The sequence below is a fragment of the Somniosus microcephalus genome, chromosome 3, assembly GCF_052327205.1.
Source record: "Somniosus microcephalus isolate GS21.2 chromosome 3, FLI_Smic_1.0, whole genome shotgun sequence".
Taxonomy (NCBI): Eukaryota; Metazoa; Chordata; class Chondrichthyes; order Squaliformes; family Somniosidae; genus Somniosus; species Somniosus microcephalus.
The window spans coordinates 267,758,286-267,780,404 of record NC_140989.1 but is presented as its reverse complement, the minus strand read 5'-3'; the positions used below and the strand labels follow the sequence as shown (position 1 = coordinate 267,780,404).

The 22,119-nt window shown below is 44.2% G+C and overlaps 1 protein-coding gene across 1 annotated transcript in view; it reads right to left on the bottom strand.

Moving 5' to 3' along the window:
* The window catches only part of LOC147121901 (fibronectin type III domain-containing protein 7-like), a 35,274-nt gene extending 17,609 nt beyond the window's left edge, over positions 1–17,665 (bottom strand). Inside the window, exons 1-6 of the mRNA XM_085982441.1 lie at positions 17,428–17,665; positions 16,273–16,533; positions 13,769–14,023; positions 11,786–12,046; positions 11,412–11,672; positions 157–417 (exon numbers count right to left, since the gene is read on the bottom strand). Coding sequence (XP_085838567.1) covers positions 157–417; positions 11,412–11,672; positions 11,786–12,046; positions 13,769–14,023; positions 16,273–16,423 — 1,189 coding nt within the window. The 5' untranslated portion in view covers positions 16,424–16,533; positions 17,428–17,665. The remainder of the gene's footprint in view (positions 1–156; positions 418–11,411; positions 11,673–11,785; positions 12,047–13,768; positions 14,024–16,272; positions 16,534–17,427) is intronic.
* Between the last annotated feature and the right edge of the window lie 4,454 nt (positions 17,666–22,119).

The window sequence follows — 22,119 nt, the reverse complement described above, 5'->3', positions numbered from 1 at the left end:
CACAATACTGCACCAATGCTAAATATATATTTGTTAATGTTCTGTACAACTTGCTAAGTTAATATAGTGCTGTGCTATATAGATAAATAAAACACGCTGGAAGCTAATTTGTTTGGTCTACAGGGTACAGTATTTATCAGTAAAATAAGGAGTTACCTGCTTGAATTTCAACTATTGAACTCTGAGATTGGTTGCATGTGCTGTCAGATGCTATGACATATACAGAGTATAACTGGCCACAGAGTAACATGGGCGTTCTACATGATGTTTCTGATGTGCTGCACAACGTGATGTTCCCATCGGGTCCGTCAGCAATGGCAGTGTACAACAGTGCACCTTCACTATAGTCCCACAACACCAAAGCTGTATTTAGGTTACAATCCAGTCTTACATCTACATTCTGTGGGTCGCAAGGGACTGAAAGAAAAACAAAAATTTTAAATGGATGTAAGACATTGGAATGAACCATCAGAATACTTTTGAAATCAATAAAAGGACATTAATTTACTAAATAACATTTAATAAGAAGTAAGAGCAGGAGTAGGCCTTGTGGCCCCTCGAGCCTGCTCCACCATTCAATAAGATCCTGGCTGATCATGAACCTCAACTCCACTTTCCCGCCCATCTCCATATCCCTTGATTCCCCTAGAGTCCAAATATCTATCTATCTCAGCCTTGAATATACTCAAAGACTCATCATTCACAGAGAATTCCAAAGATTCACAACCCTCTGAGTGAAGAAATTCTTCCTCATCTCAGTCTTAAATGGCCTACCCCTTATCCTGAGACTATGCCCCCTAGCTCTATAACAACTTGTCATTCAAACAAATGTGAAAAGCAAACAGAAAATTAAAGTAAATGCAATGTATTAATTCATTGACAACAATGAATGGAAAAGTATTTGATAGTTCTTGTAGAGCTGCATTAATTCTGTATGGTAAAAGCCTTAACAAGTGAGCATCTGGCTAAAACAATAGGATCTTATGTCATTATTATTTTATGACAACATTGAGCATTTTTAACCGTTCCCATTTGTTTTGCCTTCTGTAGTTGATGCTAATGTATAAAATATAATTTGCAGACTACCCATGTTGATCAGATCATTTCTAATTTTGATTGTGTGTGTGAATTGGGGGGGTGGGCAGCGGCATGGTGAGGGGGAAAGGAATATTGGCCCGGATATTCTGATCCCTATGGGTGGGTACGCACTGTGTACCCACTTGTAGGGACATCGGAAATGTCGGTTTCAGGCATGCACAGCGCATGCGCTGAAAACCGGCATTTCCGATCTGTCAAGAGTGGTCTTGACAGATCGGACGCCTGCCCTGGATAAGGGCCTCTGCGGGCAGAGAGTTCTGCTTTTTGGAGACTCTCCACCTGCAGAAAATCCTTACAATTCTCACGCCTGGTAAAAGCAGGTGTAAGGCCTGCTTTTACCAGGATAAGAGTTGAAAAAAGTTTTTTTTTAAACTTTCACTGAGTTATCATTTAAAAATTCTTTAAAAAAAAGTAAGTTTATTTTTAGCCCCATAAAAAACTTCAATTATTTTTTCAAAAAATTAAATTTTTGTTTATAATACTTAATTTATTGTAATTTGAAGTCATTTTAAAAATGTGATTTAAAAATTTTTTTATTTCAAGGTTTACTATATTTTTGGGGTGATCTCCATTCATATATTTGACAGGTCTTCCTGTCAAGTGTATGAAGGGAGATTCCCTTCTTTGATTGGCTCCCCATGGCCCACATGACTCCAGGGATGCTGCAAACTACCTGCACCTCTGGGATACGTGGGCCCTGCGCACTGGCAGTTTGGAGAGGCCCAGGAGTGGACCGCAAACGAGACTCCAGGATGGTATGTTGCCTCCCTGGTGCAAGGGTCAAGGATGTCTCGGGGCGGCTGCAGGGCATTCTGGAGGGGGAGGGTGAACAGCCAGCTGTCGTGGTGCATATAGGTACCAACGATATAAGTAAAAAATGGGATGAGGTCCTAAAAGTTGAATATAGGGAGTTAGGAGGTAAATTAAAAAATAGGACCTCAAAGGTAGTAATCTCAGGATTGCTACCAGTGCCACGTGCTAGTCAGAGTAGAAATAGAAGGATATTTCAGCTGAATATGTGGCTAGAGGAATGGTGCAAGGGGGAGAGATTCAAATTCCTGGGACATTGGAGCTGGTTCTGGGGGAGGTGAAACCAGTACACACTGGAAGGTTTGCACCTGGGCGGGACCGGGACCGATGTCCCAGGGGGAGTGTTTGCTAGTGCTGTTGGGGAGGGTTTAAACTAAAATGGCAGGGGGTTGGGAACCTGTGCAGGGAGACAGAGGAAAGGAAAGCAAGGATAGAAGCAAAAGACAGGAAGGAGAAAAGCAAAAGTGGAAGGCAGAGAAATCAAGGGTGTAAATCAAACAGGGCTACAGTAAATAATAATTCTAAAAGGACTAAGAGTGTTAAAAAAACAAGCCTGAAGGCTTTGTGTCTTAATGCGAGGAGCATTCGTAATAAGGTGGATGAATTAACTGCGCAAATAGATGTAAACGCATATGATATAATTGGGATTACAGAGACATGGTTCCAGGGTGACCAAGGCTGGGAATTCGACATCCAGGGGTATTCAATATTCAGGAAGGACTAGCAAAAAGGAAAAGGAGGTGGGGTAGCATTGCTGGTTAAAGAGGAGATTAACACAATAGTAAGGAAGGATATTAGCTCTGATTATGTGAAATCTGTATGGGTAGAGCTGAGAAATACCAAGGGGCAGAAAATGTTAGTGGGAGTTGTATACAGACCCCAAACAGTAATGCTGAGGTTGGGGATGGCATTAAATGGTAAATTAGAGATGCGTGCAGTAAAGGCACAGCAGTTATCATGGGTGACTTTAATCTACATATAGCTTTCGCTAACCAAATTAGTAATAATACTGTGGAGGAGGAATTCCAAGGGTGTATACGGGATGGTTTCCTGGACCAATATGCCGAGGAACCAACTAGAGATCAGGCCATCTTAGACTGGGTATTATGTAATGAGAAAGGATTAATTAGCAATATTGTTGTGCGAGGCCCATTGGGGGGGGGGGGGGGAAGAGATCATAATATGATAGGATTCTTCATTAAGATGGAGAGTGAAGTAGTTGACTCAGAGACTAGGGTTCCTGAATTTAAATAAAGGAAAATACGATGGTATGAGGCGCGAGTTGGCTAGGATGCATTGGGGAACGTTACTTAAAGGGTTGACGGTGGATAGGCAATGGCAAACATTTAAAGATCGCATGGATGAACTACAGAATTTGTTCATCCCTGTTTGGCATAAAAATAAAACAAAAATGGTGACTCAACCGTGGCTAACAAGGGAAATTAGTAGCATAAGATCCAGAAAAAGCAGCAAACCTGAGGATTGGGAGCAGTTTAGGATTCAGCAAAGGAGAAGAAAGGGATTAATTAAGAGGGGGGGAAATAGAATATGAGAATAAGCTTGCAGGGAACATAAAAACTGACTGTAAAAGCTTCTATAGATATGTGAAGAGAAAAAGATTGGTGAAGTCAAGTGTAGGTCCCTTGCAGTCAGAATCAGGGGAATTTATAATGGGGAACAAAGAAATGGCTGACCAATTAAATACATACTTTGGTTCTGTCTTCACAAAGGAGGACACACATAACCTCCCAGAGATGTCGGAGAATATTGGGTCTAATGAGAGGGAAGAACTGAATGAAATCGGTATTTGTAGGGAAACAGTGTTAGGGAAATTGACGGGATTGAAGGCCAATAAATTCCCAGGGCCTGATAATCTACATCCTAGGGTACTTAAGGAAGTGGCCCTAGAAATAGTAGATGCATTGCTGGTCATCTTCCAAAATTCTATAGACTCTGGAATAGTTCCCATGGATTGGAGGATAGCTAATGTAACCCCACCATTTAAAAAAGGTGGTAGAGAGAAAACGGGGAATTATAGACCGGTAAGCCTGACATCGGTAGTGGGGAAAATGCTAGAGTCCATTATAAAAGATGTAATAGCAGAGCACTTGGAAAACAGTGACAGGATCAGACAAAGTCAACATGGATTTACAAAAGGTAAATCATGCTTGACTAATCTACTGGAATTGTTTGAGGATGTAACTGATAGAATAGATAAGGGAGAACCAGTGGATATGGTGTATTCGGACTTTCAGAAGGCTTTCGATAAGGTCCCGCATAAGAGATTAGCGTGCAATGTTAAAGCACATGGGATTGGGGGCAACCTACTGACTTGGATAGAGAACTGGTTGGCAGACAGGCAGCAAAGTGTTGGAATAAATGGGTTAACATAAGAAAACTACTAGGCACATGGTCTGTGTATTAAACAAGGCTTTTATCAACTGTTTTTCAACATGGAGATCTAGTTGTGTCCTTCACTAGTTCCTGTTAAAGAATGTCCTGAGCAAGCTGGGCCCATGCCCAAGTATTTATACTCTCCCTGGACTGCGCCACCAGCAGGCCGCCCAGTATTACTTCATAAGTCATTTCCACATGAATGGCAAGATTCATGTCACGGGTCTTTGACTAGGCAGTGACTAGTATGGTACCGCAAGGATCAGTGCTAGGACCCCAGCTATTCACAATATATATTAATGATCTAGACGAGGGAACTAGATGTAATATCTCCAAGTTTGCAGATGACACAAAGCTGGGTGGACATGTGTGCTGTGAGGAGGATGCAGAGAAACTCCAGTATGATTTGGACAGGTTGGGTAATTGGGCAGATGCATGGCAGATGCCGTATAATGTGGATAAATGCGAGGTTATCCACTTTGGTGGCAAAAACAGGAAGACAGATTATTATCTGAACGGCAATAGATTGGGAAAAGGGGAAGTGCAACAAGACCTGGGTGTCCTTGTGCACCAGTCACTGAAGGTAAGCATGCAGGTGCAGCAGGCGATTAAAAAGGCAAATGGTATGTTGGCCTTCATACGAGAGGATTCGAGTACAGGAGCAAGGATGTCTTGCTGCAGTTGTACAGGGCCTTGGCGAGACCACACCTTGAGTATTGTGTGCAGTTTTGGTCGCCTTATCTGAGGAAGGATGTTCTTGCCATGGAGGGAGTGCAGCGAAGATTCACCAGACTGATACCAGGAATGATGTATGAAGAGAGATTGGGTCGAATAGGTTTATATTCGCTAGAGTTTAGAAGAATGAGAGGGGATCTCATTGAAACTTATAAAATTCTAACAGGACTAGACAGACTAGATGCAGGAAGAATGTTCCCGATGGCGGGGGAGTCCAGAACCAGGGGTCACAGTCTAAGGATAAGGGGTAAGCCATTTAGGACTGAGATGAGGAGGAATTTCTTCACCCAGAGAGTGGTGAACCTGTGGTATTCTCTACCACAGAAGGCAGTTGAGGCCAATTCATTAAATATATTCAAGAAGGAGTTAGATATATTTCCTAAGGCTAAAGAGATGAAGGGATGTGGGGAGAAAGCAGGGACAGGGTACTGAATTTGGATGATCAGCCATGATCTCATTAAATGGTGGAACAGGCTCGAGGGGCCAAATGGCCTACTTCTGCTCCTATCTTCTATGTTTCTATGGAAGCGTGTGCATCCTGGGAGCCCTCAGGTAAGGGCGTAGATTTTTCCAGATCACAGGCCTCCGCCCGCAGGAGGCCTGCAATTGGAAAATACGGGCCATTATTATTTCATTGGTTAACAATAATTAGTTGTATTAAGTGACAAAAAGTCTGAAGATACTTTGGCCGGAATTTTATGGGGTCCATGCGGATGCGATTGGAGGTCGGTCCGGTGGGAAATTTGAAATATTTTGCAGCAGGTCGGAAACATGGCATCATCCCGTGCCCTCGGGTGCATTTGCCGACGCGGCAGCGACCCGAGTGGCAGAGTCGGGCAAGCTAATTTAAATTATTATGAGGTACTTGTCAGACCCTTAAGTGCGTTTTTCACCCTACCTTTAAAATTTCCCTGGATGAGCATGGGAATCACGCAATTTGGGAACCACATCTGTGAACCTGAGGCGGAAGTTGAGTGGCCACTGATCCAGTTCATTATTGCACAGCATGTAAAGTACAATAAAAACTCCCACCTCACAGCTGATCACTTTCCTAAGGCAGATGCTGTTGCTGACTGCATTGGTAGCACAGATTTAGCTTTTTACAGTGCAAGTGTTTCCAGCAAAGTCGCCATCCACTGTCACCTCATTGGTAGTACCTATCACACCATTGACAGATTGCTTCTATCATCTCTACTTGACCTGCCATCTATTCCATCAACATGGGTGCCGTTTATACTGTCTCACCTTGGTCCTCAGAATCAGACCACGATAAGCCCCAACACCAGCAGCACTCGGCACACCACGAACCTTCTCCTCAGCCAGCTGATGCTGCACAGGACAAAGGGCATCAGCGCAGGGCTGCACCGTGCTGGAGGCAATACCCCCAACACAGGGTATATAGGCAGAGGATGAGCTTCCTCAACATGACTGAGCAGCAGTGCCAAAGGAGGCTCAGGCCATCGAGCTAGGTCATCGCAGACATTTGCACATTGCTGGAGCAAGACCTGCAGCTCAGAGGAATGGGTGGATATGCCTTAGCAGTGGCTGTCAAAGTCACCAATACCCTTAACTTCTTCACCTCAGGCTCCTTCCAGGGATCTACAGCAGACATTTGCTGCATCTCACAGTCAGCTGCCCATAGATGCATCACAAAGGTCACCGATGCCCTCTTTGACAAGTCAGCCAACTTTGCCACTGATGAATCCAGTGTTACTGAGTGGGCATGTGGCTTTGCCACTCTGGCTGGCTTCCCACAGGTGCAGGGCAACATCGACTGCAGACATGTGGCCATCAGGGCACCCCATCATCATCCAGGAGTTTTTGTCAACTGCAAGGGCTTCCACTCCCTCAATGTGCAGCTGGTCTGCAACCATAGGAAGATCATCATGCATGTGTGCACAAAACTCCCTGGCAGCTGCCATGACTCTTTCGTCCTGCGCCAGTCCACCCTCCTTCAGCTCTTCACTCCTCCAAACAGACTTTCTGGCTGGCTGCTTGGAGACAAGTGCTATTGACTGAAGCCATGGCTCATGACATTCTTGAGGAGGCCAAGTAATGAGGCCAGAGAGATATAATGAAAGCCACATTTCCACCAGATGTATCATAGAGCAGACACTAGGCAAGCTGAAGATGCACTTCAGATACCTTGAAAGATCTGGAGGAGCCCTTCAGTACGCACCAGCCAGGGTCGTTGAGGTCTGCTGCGTACCTGCATAACATAGCGCAGCAGCGAGGATTAGTGCCGCATGAGGAGCAAGGCACTGAGCGCAGAGCCGCTTCAGTGGAGGAGGAGGAGCATCAGCTGGAAGATGAGGAGGAGCAGGAGCAGGAGGAACCTGCAGAAATATTCCACCAGCACCCGAGCACATTGCTGCTCGGGAGGCCAGGGATGGGCTCATCATGGCCAGATTTACTTAATTTTATGCATTACACCCATATGGCTGCCTCATGCTGTGCCAGGTTGGCACCACCCCACAGCAGCACCATAAAGCATCCCTACAATGACCAAACCATTCCTTTCACGCTAACCACCATTGCTGGAGGTAACGTTGGGCCAGAAATTAGGATTGGGTGCTTGCCGCGCGTGCAAGCCCCCGATCTGCACTCACCCTGCGCGCTGACATCTGAAGCCCGGGCCTGCTTGCATTTCCTGTCACTGGCCCGGTTCCGATGTCGGCGCGATGTGCTTACCTGATCCAGCGGCGTAGTTAGTGCGATTTGCCGGCTGGGATCAGGTGAGCACTCTGCAGCCAATCAGGGGAGGGGAAACTCATTCATGAGTTTGATAGTAAAGACTGTCAAACTCATGAAAAGTACGGGCGCCCAAAAGACTAGTTTAACTTTAATTAAAATTTTAAAAAACATCCCAATAATTAAATAAGCTATAAATAACTTTAAAAAACTATTTAAAACAATTAATAAAATTTTTGAAAATATTTTTTTTTTACGAATTCGGGTCTAAAAATAAACTTACCTTACTGTAAAGTTCTTAAAAACAATGAAGCTGTGGAAAAAATGTAATAATTTTAAATAATAGACCACTTACCTTCAAGAATCCACTGCTTACGCCTCCTTTTTTCATTTCCAAAAAGTTCAGTCCCTTGCACACGCGCAAACCTGTCTAAACGAAGGAAGTTCAACGCGTGCGCGCAGAGTCCTGCGCGCACGTGTTGGACCTCTTAACCCCTTAGTTCGATGGAGAGGAAATGCCGGTTTCCCGCGCATGCGCTGTGCATGCTGGAATCCGGTACTTCCAACGGGCCCACGCGTGAGTACACCGTCCGTACTCACGCGTTGGGACTGGAATTACTGCACCGTTATGTCTCACCATTCACTCCAACTCACTAAGCCACTGCCAAAGGTGCACGCAAATTTGTACATTCCCGGAAAGTGGTGAAAATAAAGGTTTTTTATCTGTGACATCACAGTAACGGAAACTTTACAGAAACATTTAATAAAACACCCAAGTGGCTACCCTTGTGAATCTACTTATGTTTCATCTTTCTCTTACGTGTGCTTCTATGAGGTGCTACCCCTGTGGCTTCAGCAGAGGTAGAGGCAGCCTGCTCACTTCCCTGCTGTGACTGCATAGATACTTTTGGCACACAGAGGTTTTGGAGCCTGTGATGGCCCCTCCAAAGTCTGCTCCTCCTGCGACTGTGCAGGGACAGACTCGGCCATGGTGATCCGAGGAGGCATCTGGGGCTCTGACTGGGGCGGGGGGCTGGGGGGGTGGAGGCAACAGGGAAGAAGTGTGAGTGCTTTGAGAGGAATCCCCACTTTCATGTCCCCTCTCACCATCATTCCTCTCATGGGCCACCCGCACATCCCTGCTTCCAAGGACCTGGAGAGCACCTTGCTGCACAGCAGTGGGGCCATGAGGACCCACTTCTACGTTGACATCCCTCCTACAGAGGACGTCTATGAACCTCTGCCATCTATTCTCCATAGATAACCATCTATTCACCATAGAGATCATGTGCTCCTGTGAGTGGCACATTAGCTGCTCCATGCAGGTGACCATCCTATCCATGGAAGAGCCTACAGTCGCCATTGCCTGCGACACAGTGGTGCTCATGTTGGAGGTGGACTCCTCCATTCTCTGCACATTTGCAGACATCACGGTTGCAAAACCTGTCAGAGCCCCCTGCACTTCTTCCTGGACCTCCAGGATCGTCCTCTTTCTGGATGGCCCCCGAGGCCCAGCGTCTGCATGCATTTGAGCAGAGCTGGGAGCACCCTCCGGCGAAGAGTCTCCACTGCTAACCCTGTCTCCACCATCTGCTCTTGTTCACTTGTGACTTGTGAGACAGCAGGTGACAACACTACTCTATCTCGCATGGGACCCACCGAGGTGTACGTATCTGCGCTGGTGCTGGATGCGCTTATGCCTGGTGATGGTGCGCCCTCAGAGGCTGGAGGCTCCTCTGAGGAGTTGTCTTCCACTTCCTCCTGGACAGTGGTGGGGGGGGGGGCTCTTGGTGGACCTGTGGGAGAGTAAAGAAATGTGTTAGATATGTCATATGAAGAATGGGTACAGATACCATTATGCCCATGATGAACAGTCACTGGCTGCTGTATGCCATGTAGCTGTATGATATGTAATTCTGTCACCAGGTTGCTAAGATGTCCCCCTCTCTCCGTCTCCCACCTTCAGCTGCTCAGCGACTCCAGAAACTTCCAAGGCAGCCTCCTCTACTGATGTTAGGGTGGTCACTGATGGAGTGCCACCTCCGGTTCTCTATCTCTCCCTCTTATTGTGGGCTCTCTTTTCCTGCAAGGACGGAAAGAGAAGGCTGAGTGAGAGTGATGGAATGAGTTTAAGGAATGAATGGGTTACACCTGTAGAGGGTGACTATGATGGAGTGGGGTGGCAATGCCAAGTGATGTTAGTTGGTATGATTACATTAGGCTGAGGGTGAGTGTGAGGGGTGGTTAGTGAGCTGGGGATGTGATAATGTAGATAGAGAGAGAGGGATGGGTGGGCGTGCAAGGTACGTTGGTGTGAGTAAGGATGTGCAGGGGTAGGGTTGGGGGCAGAGTGATGGGGATGTGATAAGAGGCACAACAGGATGAAGTTGAGTGTGGCTTTGCTCTCACCTTTCCTGATCTCATGAGATCATTGAAATGTTTGCGGCACTGCACCCAGGTCCTTCTCACCACATCCCTGCTGTTGGACCTCCTCTGCTATTTGGAGCCAGGCTCGTTTTGTCTGTTGGGGAGGTCTCTTCCGCCCATTGGAAGGGAAAAGCACCTCCCTGTGTGGTCTCACTCCCTCCACAAGCATATGGAAGGAGTCATTGGAGAACCTAGGTGCAGCCCTCTATCTCAGTGCAGTCCAATTGTGCAGTGTGCTGCCTGCACACTCCTAGCTAAACCTTCAAATGCAATGTGGCCATGGTTCCTTTAAATATCCCAGCTGAAAACGCGTCGTTGATGATGTCATCACACCAACACCATTTAATAGGGCCGGGAAATGTTATGGGCAGCCTTAATAGGCCCCATTAACGGAAAGTCAACCTCAGGAGCGGCACGATATGAAGAACGGGGTCGCGACCCGCCATGGCGACTACCCGTTCCCGACCCGCCCAGGTACAGAAAATTCCGGCCTTTGTCTCAACACTGAACATATTGTAAGAAAAAACAATCTTTACCTGGGGCAAGGGGCTGGAGAGAAAATTAACAATAATATTAAAAACAAAACAAGTTATCCCTCATTTCACCACTGATTTATTTAATTCCTTGTTGACATTTAACCCAGGGATTTTGCTTACAACTTTGTATTATGTAAATTAAGTCATCAAAACGTTAAAAAAATTAAGTCTTTGTGCAATTTCCAAAATCACAGGCAATGAGGAATGCCGCAATATTAAAATAACAATTGAAATTCTGACTCTGTATATTTGATATGCACATCAAGCAAATGTTCAGTTAAGTAGAGGGCCAGCACTTTAATAGTGTGAGCAGGCTTTATGTGCACTATTAGCTGAATTTCCATGTAGTAAAAATGTGCTGTAGTGTATTCCACTTATTTACCTTGTGAAGATCATTACATGCTTTGTGAGTACAGCTAAAGGATTTGGAGAACTGAAGGAGTTCAATTACAATTATGTGTCTCGGGCTTCAGCAGTCTTTGAACCTATAAACAATGTATTCCTGTAGCATTGCCAGACCAAAGATGTCAGCAACATAATTTCAGCTGCGGACTCTCTAACATAAGTTACACAATTTATCCTGCACCGTCCACAGAGACCCATTTATCCAAGAGCATAAATAAAAAACAGGAACAAAATAGCACATCGCAACTAAATACTGCCTGTGGAACGCGAGACTTCATTTGTTAAGATGTCACAAAACATGGAAATGAGCGATACCTGCATGTACATTCACCACTGCACTCTGGGGACTTTTGCAGATGTTGTCTGTTGCTAGAACAGAGATTGTATAATATTCACCACACTGCAGGTGTGGGATTTGAGCCTTTGTCTCGTTTGTGTTGAATAAAGCGGTGACTCTTTGACTATCTCGAGCAGTCACAGTGTATAACTTTGCCCCATCGGTGTCATCCCACGAGAAGGATACCGCATTCGAATCACAGTTCAGCTCAGCTGTTAGATTCTCAGGAATGCACGGTGCTAGATAGAAAATACAAATGTGTATCAATCCTCTCACTGTCCTGTAAATGTGATAACAAATGAATGTAAAACTATTTCCATAGTGTGTATTATTTAAGGATTAATAGCCTTACCGGTTTGGATTTGGGCAGAAGTACTTGAAATTCCATTCCGGCTATAACTCACTGTTTTTACAGTTATGTTATAAGACTGTCCACAGTGTAAATCCAGCATTTCATAGCGAGTCTCTGTTGTGTTGTGTGAGTGTGTATGTCCATCACTGCCTTCTGCAGTTACATCGTATGACATCGCTCCAGCAGTCCGTCCCCATGACACTACTACTTGATTAGAGTTACAGTCCACGTTCACAATGATTTCATCTGGGGCGCATGGTGCTGTAGAAAAGGAAATGTATCATTTTATTAATACCTGAAGAGGTACTATGATAAAATTGATAGACAAAAATGGATTACATCGTGCTGATCATATAATTAAATAAAATGATAATCACTTTGAACAGACTAGCTATTCATTTCGGCAGTGTATGAAATCCCCTTTGAATCTATCCATCTCATAAGAACATAAGAAATAGGAGCAGGAGTTGGCTATTTGGCCCTTCGAGCTTGCTCCACCATTCAATAAGATCATGGCTGATCTTCTACCTCAACTCCACTTTCCCACCCAATCCCCATGTCCCTTGATTCCCTTATATAAAAATCTATCGATGTGTCTTGAACATACTCAACGAGTATATCTCTATTACGTCTACCACATTGTTAAGAAGCTGTGGCCATTAGGGTAGGTAGGCCTCTATTAAAGCCACATAAAATGGCATTCAGTAGAGAATATCCCAGTAATAACCATCTGCTCAATTTTCCCTCCTCCCACCACAATGAAGAAAAGGGCCAGCATCGTCTTAGCGTCTCTTCACAGTGATGTGGGCAAGATTACAAACTGGAGATAATTGTGGGCATGAATCCATATCCCACCACGCCATGGCTGGTGTACCAGCTCAGTGTTGATCTTCCACCTCAACTCCACTGAATACTAAAGACCTTATGAAATAATCTCAGTGGTCAGCTCAGTTTGGAGACGAAGATATATGTAGTGGTAGCATTGTCATTACATCATCATGCTTGATGATCAGCAGTACTATTAAAATATTCGTTCAATCTAGGGAAATACTGACACTATCACTTGGGAAAAGCTCAGCCAAAAACAATAGCATCTGCTGCCACAGCTACAGTTCATCCAAGTGGAGTCTCAGTTCCGGCTGCTCCCAGCTTTTTCAGGAGGAGGCTGCTCAAACATTTCCTGAACATAATGATACAGCTCTTGAAATTCAAATTATGTCTTTCAGATCCAGCACACAAGAAGCACTCATACTCCTATGGTTAAAGTTATGGTTATTACCTGTGAAGAGGGCTTGATGGAGTAAAGAATGTCATCCCTCTAACAGTTACTAAATAGCTAACAGGAACCAACTTTGGCAAGTTTGATCTAGTTCTCATTGGAATTCTCAAGATAAAATTGCTTTAAAGTTTATATTAACGAATAAAATCATAGAATAGTACAGCACAGAAGGAGACCATTTGGCCCATTGAGTCTGCGCCGGCTCTTTCGAAGAGCAATCCAGTTAGTCCCACTCCCCCGCTCTTTCCCCATATCCCTGCAATTTAATCTCCTTCAAGTATTTATCCAATTCCAAAATACACTGGAAAATTATGCAAACTAGTAGTTGTAACCTAGTATCACTAATTAAAGGGGTGAAAATAATATTTTCAAGATACAAAGAAAGCAAATGACAGCACATAAGTCCACACACTCACTTCATAAAATGTAGAGAATAGAAAAGTTAAATATTCTGCAACATTTTTCATAATGCACTCACAATACAACTCTCTCTAAGAAAATATCTAGTAATCCACAACCTTTCATATAAAAGCTATTATCATCTCAGACCTTCTCAGTAACTGAGAATTCACCTTAAGCAGCTCCTCATAAGATATTCCTCTTTTTGTATAGGCTTTTTAGAGGACTCAAATATAGCATCGTACAACAGATGCAATGTATACGTAAGATGTTACAAGCATTAAAAGTAATTTGTAATTCATTACCTGTCCAAATCTCATAACTGGAGCTTTGTTTGCTGTTGCAATTATTATCAAAGCCTTGTACGGTGATGGTATACGTTTGACTGCAGTGAAGAGATGGGATCTGACAGTTTATTTCAGATGTGGTACATGTGGCTGTGTGTCCATCACTCCCCTCTGCTGTTGCAGTGTACGACATTGTGTGATTACTCGGCTCCCATGTTACAAAGGCAGTATTATTCTCACTATAAGCTTCCACATTCTGAGGGGAACATAGCACTTGGTTGGGAATAAAACAGAAAACAGTAAAATAAGTCAGAGAATAAACAGCTAATGGTGAGCACCCTACTGGCTCTAGAGTATTGGGATCCCATTTAGAGGTACTGCATTTGAATCCCAACCTGAACTGTGACTTGAGCCTTTTGATTCACTGAGACCTTCACTAGTTTCTGAACTGGCTGATTTAACTGGTAGCACCACATTTTGTGTAGGGAGGGAGAAGTGGCAGAGGAAAGACAATGTTGTCTATATGGCTTCTTCCTTCCTATAAAGTAAGCTTCTGGTTGGTAATGTAGAGTGGTACTAATAGTTACAGTATGGAAACCCTAAGCCCAGACCATTTCAATCTACCTACTGAACAAGGTCACCATAAAGGCACTACTATTTCAAAAGAAGGGAATGCACCCCAAGAACACCACAATGCCTGATACAGCTCGTTAGTAATTACAAAGCAGTAAGCATTCCGAGGTCACATGTAACATAGTGCAGTGTGAGGTAAAGCTCCCTTTATGCTGCCTTAACTTCAGAGGAACACTGCACCAGTGTGATGTTTGTATTCCCCATGGCAGTCACCTTGTATGCAATTTTGTACTGTGGATTCATGCTTGTTAGAACAGGATTGAGTGGCTAAACTTGTTTCATTTAGGCTTTTAACACCCAGCAGAGAGATGACAATTATGTGTCACTGGTAGATTCAGAACAAGGTCTCAGAGATGAAAGAACAGTATTCTAACCCACTGTGCCACCCATTCCATGTTAAATATGGAATTGAGACAGAACTATTTTACACAAAGCATAAAAAGGCAAGTTGCCTTGGAAGATCATTAAGCAATAACATAAATAGGCTCAAGAGACAACTAGCCATGTTTCTGGTGGAAAAATGGCTAAACAATGATCACAAGGTAGGTAGAGATCAATCAGAAAATGTGTTGTGCTTGTTGGAACAAATGGCCTATTCCTAAAATGTTATTTATTGTTATTTTTCCATGTTATTGTTTTCTTACATTTTCTACATCCCTTCTGATTTCTCTATTTGGCCATCGCAATGTATCTTCGTCGCTCTTTTTCTTCCTTTCTCTCTCCCTTTTGGTTCCAAATCTCTAACTTTCTTTCTCTTATCAGTATTGACTTTTTCTGACCTACACTCTCTCTATATCATTCCAACTGTCTGTTTTTCTCTTGGCATCTTTGACCATTATTGATCTAACAATATCTTTTCTGTCACGGATGGCCACCTTTGACAACTTTCATCACAGGACACATTTCTCAGTGACCAAAAAGCCACAGTTTTGGAATGAAGATCTAGTTTTAATACTGTCCTTAAAATCTCATCTCTATTTGAGCAAAACTATTGATCAAAATTGTTTGTAATTGCAACAGAATCAGAACTCTATGTGAGATTCAGAAGAAGCTTTTTGGGAATCAATGTGGATTTTTTCCCCTGTCCACCTTATTCTCCTTATTGGTCCTCGCAGCACATCACTGACATATTGGGGTAGATCATCATCTTTACCCGGGCGTTAAGCATCACTAGGGCAGAAGGGGAAACCTGGTGGGGCAGATCACATGCCAGTAACAGAACCTGCCTGATTTTCCTTCCATTGAAATTAATATTTGGGGATAAAGATGAAAATCTGCCCCAGACTGTTAGTGGAAACCCAAGTATGTGTCAGGTGGCACTTGAATGATGATAAATTAGAATAAATGAGATGGTAAAACATAAGCATATGGAAGATGCACGTGTACTGTTCTATAAACAGTTTTGCGCGGTGCTAAAATATTGGGTGAAGTTCAGGAAATTAATCTCCCAAGTGGATTGCAAGACAGTGAGGCAGATTTTAGGGCAGTTAAAGAATTTGTGTGACAATTTTCCTCTTTGCTTTCTCACTCCACCAGCCACTCATTCCACACTGCTTCCCCCTGACCCATCTGAATGATTCAACCTCCAGTGAGAAGATTGGAGCCTGAGGTCAATCCTTGTGCTACTCTGAGTTGTTTCACCAGGTTCTAAACCTGTATGAGTCCAAAGTAAGAAATTACAAAAATGTAATTAATAAATCCAGTGATTAGTAATTCACACTATTAACCAAAATAAATAATTTAGAAGCAAATAATTATGCCCTTCGCATCACGGATTACTTGACGCAACAGCATTTATTTTTGCATAGAACACAAATTAATTCTGTAACTTACCCTGCATCTTGTTCAGACTTTCATTATTTTATCAAATTGGCTTTGAAGTTAAATACCTGACTGAATTTCCAACCCCGAAGAGTGTAAGGTGCTGCAGTGGTCGGCCTGTGCCACTACAGTTACTGAATAACTCTCTCCACACGGGAGATCGGAGATTGCACAGCTTGTCTCTGTTGTGTTGCACGACAGTCTGTTTCCGCTGTTCATCTCCAAAAATGCAATGTACGAGTCAGCTCCATCACTTTCCACCCACTTCAAAGACACCAGATCCAAAGCACAATCCACACGAGCATGAACAAGCACCGGAGCACAGGGAACTGCGCATTATTAAGCAACGGCAGAAAAAAAACAGGATTAATTTCCATTCTGTACACTGAACATTTCTGCCAATTATCAAACTTTCACTGTCTAATTTTGCTATTTTATAAATGGGTCACACACAATGGCCTGAATTTTAATCGGGAAGCGGGTTGGGAGTGGGGAGTGCGGGGGGGTGGTGGTGCTCGGCAAGGGGGAGACCCAGGAGAACGAGTTGCCCGCAGGCTCCGCTGTATTTAACGGCAGGGCCTGATTTGCTTTGGAACCCTCTGTTTCCCTCCCGCAACCACAGATTGAGAGGCTGGCTGGCTGTGGACGGATAGGCCGCAGAGAGGGAGGGATCGCATGGGGGCTGGGGATGGTCGGGGGAAGCATCGGAAGGCCAGAGGAGCAGGGGCGGGGGGTGGCGTGTCAGCCGGGTACACAATGGGTGGGCTGGGTGAATATTGAAGGGATGGGGGGCACAGTGGGGAGGCCAGGTGAATATTGGAGGGATGGGGGGCACAGTGGGGAGGCCAGGTGAATATTGGAGGGTGGGGGGGGCGTGTTGGCCGGGTGCACTGTGGGGAGGCCGGGTGACTATTGGAGGGCCAGAGGAGTCGGGGGGGCAGGTGTGCATCAGAGGGCCGGAGGAAGGGGAAGGGGGTCGGGAGTGGGAGATCGGGGGGCCGGAGCAGCATGCTTGGGGGGGCCGGAGGGGCACGGTGCGGGGAGGGCTCATGAAGGTGATCCGAGGCCTCATGGGGGATTGGGTTAGGCAGACACGCTGGATCCAGGAGGTAAGTGTAAAGGCACAATGGCTGACTTTTTGGGTAAGCTTAATGGCCTGGAATTTGCGGTTCTGATGATAGTGAACTGTCAGCGCTCGTCGTCATTTCGCCTTTGAAACTGACCACAACTTCAGGATTTAGCACAGCCTAACACGGTAATCCTAAAGTCGTGATCTGTCATTCACTGTTCAACAGGCCACTGTGTCAACTGCCTTCCCCCGAGCCAGCAATCAGTGTAATCTGTCAAATCATGGAAACTTCGGCTCTTCCAACGTAATACCGCTGTTAAATACTCCATTAAAAGTTAGACCCTTTTGGATTAGGTGTAACTGGGGTTTTAACCCCGTATTGACTGAAGAAAGGTTATGACCCTGAAAAACTAATTTTGTGGAGTGTTAAATTTATCCATTTTAATAAAAAGTTAAATTTTTAAGAAACTCAAGTTTGTTCATCTTTATTTCAAGTTTGCCCTTTTCCCCATGTGACAGCCCCAATTTTTTTTTGCTATCTCTAACATTAAAAAAAAATTAGAATCAAAGGCACCAACCCACTTCCTGGTTCGCTGGCTGCGAGAATTCTGCGTGTTAATTTGCTGCTTAGAGAGCTTGTTGACGTCACAGCAGCTTTTCGCTGGGAACCCCATTAACTTCCGTTGATTTGAATTATGCGTCGAAAACCCCGAACTTCTCGCCACAGAGATCTTTGTGTGAAGCTTACTTTGGAGCCAGTGGCGAACACCTTTGCTTCGCCGCTGACCGCAAATTACGGGCCAATATCTTTTTCAGATTTGTTTCTTAAGTTATAAATCTCATTTCTGTTTCTTTTGTATTGTTTCTTACGTTACGTAGGTATAAAATCAGCAGAGTCAGAAATCAAGATCGAACCAGTTTGAAAAATAATTGAGTAATTGTGATTGGTAGTTGTTTTCAGCTGTTTATTAAGTTAACTGGGCATTGGTTCATTTTACAGATTTTAAAGTTGTTTGTTAATTCGAGCTTTCTTACTTCCTTTCTGCTTGTTTGTTGGCAGCTGGGCTACCTGCAGTGAATGGTGATCTTAACAAATCATACTAGTTTTTTATGAATATGATATTTATGCTAATTAGATACAACTGTGACAGACATGTTCGATATGTGAAACTTTCAAGTGCAACATACATTTGCCCATGCATTAAACCTTTACTTCCTTCTCTTTATGTTATGTGTAAATTGGTGAATAAATGTGTTTGTAAATGTTGGTGGAATCAAGTGTAGATGGACCCAATACTCTGGATTACACCCCAGCCACAAAGTACTGGCAGGAATAGAATGGAAATGGCACTGTATGCAAGAAGCCACATGTTAAGTTTTTCTTAAATGCTCGGCTGTGGATTTGTTAAAGTGAAATGTAAAGAACAGTGTGCTAAATCCTGTAGAGTGCCATACATAGGAACTTTCCTTTCAGAATATCCAGAGAAATCAGATGTTACTGTAGAAATGGATGTGCAGTTTGTGAAAGGATGAGGACAACAATTGAACAGCGAGTGTCAGATTTAGCAACATTAACCTGACTCGCAAGCGTGGTTGTAACTTAAAAAAAAGTTATTTTATCTACGTGTAACATTAAAATGAAACTGGAATGAATTAAATTCATAAACTAAGGTCAAAAATAAAATACTTTTACCTGTCTCAATTGTTGCAAAACTCTTGGAAGGTCGCAAAGTGTTGCACTGTTCGTTTAGCCCTATTATGGACATGCTGTATACCTGGCCACATTGTAGGTTTGTGAGCTCACAGACTGTGTCTGTGGTGTTACATGAAAGTGTCAATCCGACACTATTTTCTGCTACCACAACATATGACACTGCTCCATCACGGTTATCCCAGAAAACCTCAATAGCATTAGCATCACAGTCCAAGTAAGCAGTTGGGTTGATTGGATCACATGGTACTAGATAATGCAATGTATCATAAAAGGAAGTCAACAAAATCAGTTATTAATATTTGCACTAAGAATCAGTCACAGTACATTTTTTTTTGCATCTACACAATCACAGGTAACATTGCACGGTGTGTCAGATAAGGGGACATACTTTTACTGTACAAACAAATTTGATTTGTTCCAGTCCAAAAGTAGCTTCAAATCCTGGCCACTACTGACCTAGTGAATGACGTTTGAGCACTGCAACTGGTGTCCGGATGATAGAATGATATTAACCTGACTTCCATTTATGTTGGCAGTCTAGATGACTCTGTTGCATATGTTATTTACAGGTTTTTTTTAATAGCCAAGAGAACCAGCAACCATAATCCTGCTTTTAACTTAGAAATAATTGACCCCCAATAAAAATACATAATATATTTAAAAATCTTGCATATGCGTGCATTTCCTGATGACAAAACCTTACTTCCTGTTGTCATATTTTGGTAAAACTTTTGTGTCAACTTTTTCCATTATAAATTTTAATGTCTACATGTCACATTTTGGGATTTTTTGACCAGTTTTCTATGGAAAGTATTGGGATATAATTTATGTTAAAGTGTTGCTTTAAAATTGATGTGAGTTGACAGGAGTTTAAAATCCACTTCACAGCTCCAAGCAGACGCTGCTGATACAAAGGGGATTGGTATGTTAATAAGCTCAACTGAGTCAATGAGCAGCCACTGAAACTGTTACCCATGATGATTTAAATGAGGATCTGAACATAGAAACATAGAAGATAGGAGCAGGAGTAGGCCATTCGGCCCCTTGAGCCTGCTCTGCCATTTAATGAGATCATGGCTGATCATCCAAATTCAGTACCCTGTCCCTGCTTTCTCCACATATCCCTTGATCCCTTTAACCTTAAGAAATATATTTAACTCCTTCTTGAATATATTTAATGAATTGGCCTCAACTGCCTTTTGTGGTAGAGATTCCACAGGTTCACCGCTCTCTGGGTGAAGAAATTCCTCCTCATCTCTGTCCTAAATGGCTTACCCCTTAGCTTTAGACTGTGACCCCTGGTTCTGGACTCCCCCCACCATCGGGAACATCCTTCCTGCATCTAGTCTATCTAGTCCTGTTAGAATTTTATATCTAGGCCCAATATCGGGTGTGCTTCGGGCCACCTGTCGCATGAACCAGTTTCTAGGCCTTTGCCTCTAAATAGAACAGTATTTTCAATTATACAAGACTTCTTAAGAAGTGCATACATACAGAAAGCAAACTGCCCATCACCCCTGTGCTCGCTGACCTACATTGGTTCCCAGTTAAGCAGCGCCTCGATTTCAAAATTCTCATCCTTGTTTTCAAATCCCTCCGTGGCCTCGCCCCTCCCTATCTCTGTAATCTCCTTCAGCCCCACAACCCCCCGAGATATCTACACTCCTCTAATTCTGCCCTCTTGAGCATCCCTGATTATAATCTCTCAACCTTTGGTGGTCGTGCCTTCTGTTGCCTAGGCCCTAAGCTCTGACGACCGCCTAATCCGCTCTGTCATCTCCATCAATGTAGCCCCAAAAAAGCGACGGCAACAGAAGCAATGCCGCAGGAAAATCAACGCTGGAGCACTCAAAGATCCTGCTAAGAAAGCCTTATTCAGCCTGCGCCTCACAATCAACCTGACAACTCCCAGTGATTCAGAGACACAGTGTCCACAGCGCCTGGTCTGCACTCAAGGCCTCCATAATCAGCACCTGTGAAGAGACACTCGGTCACTTGACCAGGAAACACCAAGACTGGTTTGACGAGAACGACCAGGAGATCCAGGAGCTAATAAACCGCAAGCGCAAGGCATTCCTGATCTGGAAACAGCAACAGAACGCGAGAGCAAGAAAGCAGCTCTACAGACGCCTGAAGGCCAAGGTCCAACAAAAAACTCACGACTTAAGGAACAGATGGTGGGTGGAGAAAGCGCAGGAGATCCAGCAGCTAGCCGACAACCACGACGTGTGTGGATTCTTCAGCGCAGTCAAGACCACCTATGGCCCAAGCACTCAAGGTCCTACCCCACTGCGGGCCAAGAACAGAGAGGTACTCATCAAGGACAGAGAGGCAGTCAGTGCCCGCTGAAAGGAGCACTTCGAAGATCTCAACTGAGACTCTGTCTTCGACGCGAGTATCCCCAGCTCCATTCCGCAGCATGCTACCCGCCACCACCTCAGCACAACCCCAGCCCGGCATGAGGTTGAAAAGGCCATCCAACAACTGAAGAACAAGGCGGCCTCAGGAGCAAATGGAATCCCCGCCGAGACACTAAAAAATGGCGGAGAAGCACTATTGACACAAATACATGAACTAATTTCTCTTATTTGGAAGGAGGAGAGCATACCAGGGGATCTCAGAGATGCCGTAATCATGACCATCTTCAAGAAAGGTGACAAGTCCGATTGCGGTAATTACAGAGGAGTTTCCCTGCTGTCTGCCACAGGGAAAGTCATCGCAAGAATCCTCCTCAATTGCCTTCTCCCAGTGGCTGAAGAGCTCCTCCAAGAGTCGCAATGCGGATTCCGCCCACTAAGGGGCACAATGGACATGATTTTCACCGCGCGTCAACTACAAGAGAAATGCAGGGAACAGAACCAACCGCTATACATGGCCTTCTTTGACCTCACAAAGGCCTTCGACACCATCAACCATGAGGGATTATGGAGTGTTCTCCTCAAATTCGGCTGCCCTCAAAAGTTTGTCACTATCCTCCGCCTGCTTCACGACAGCATGCAAGCTGTGATCCTGACCAAAGGATTCACCACAGACCTAATTCACGTACGGACCGGGGTCAAGCAAGGCTGTGTCATCGCACCAACACTCTTCTCAATCTTCCTTGCTGCAATGCTCCATCTCACCCTCAGTAAG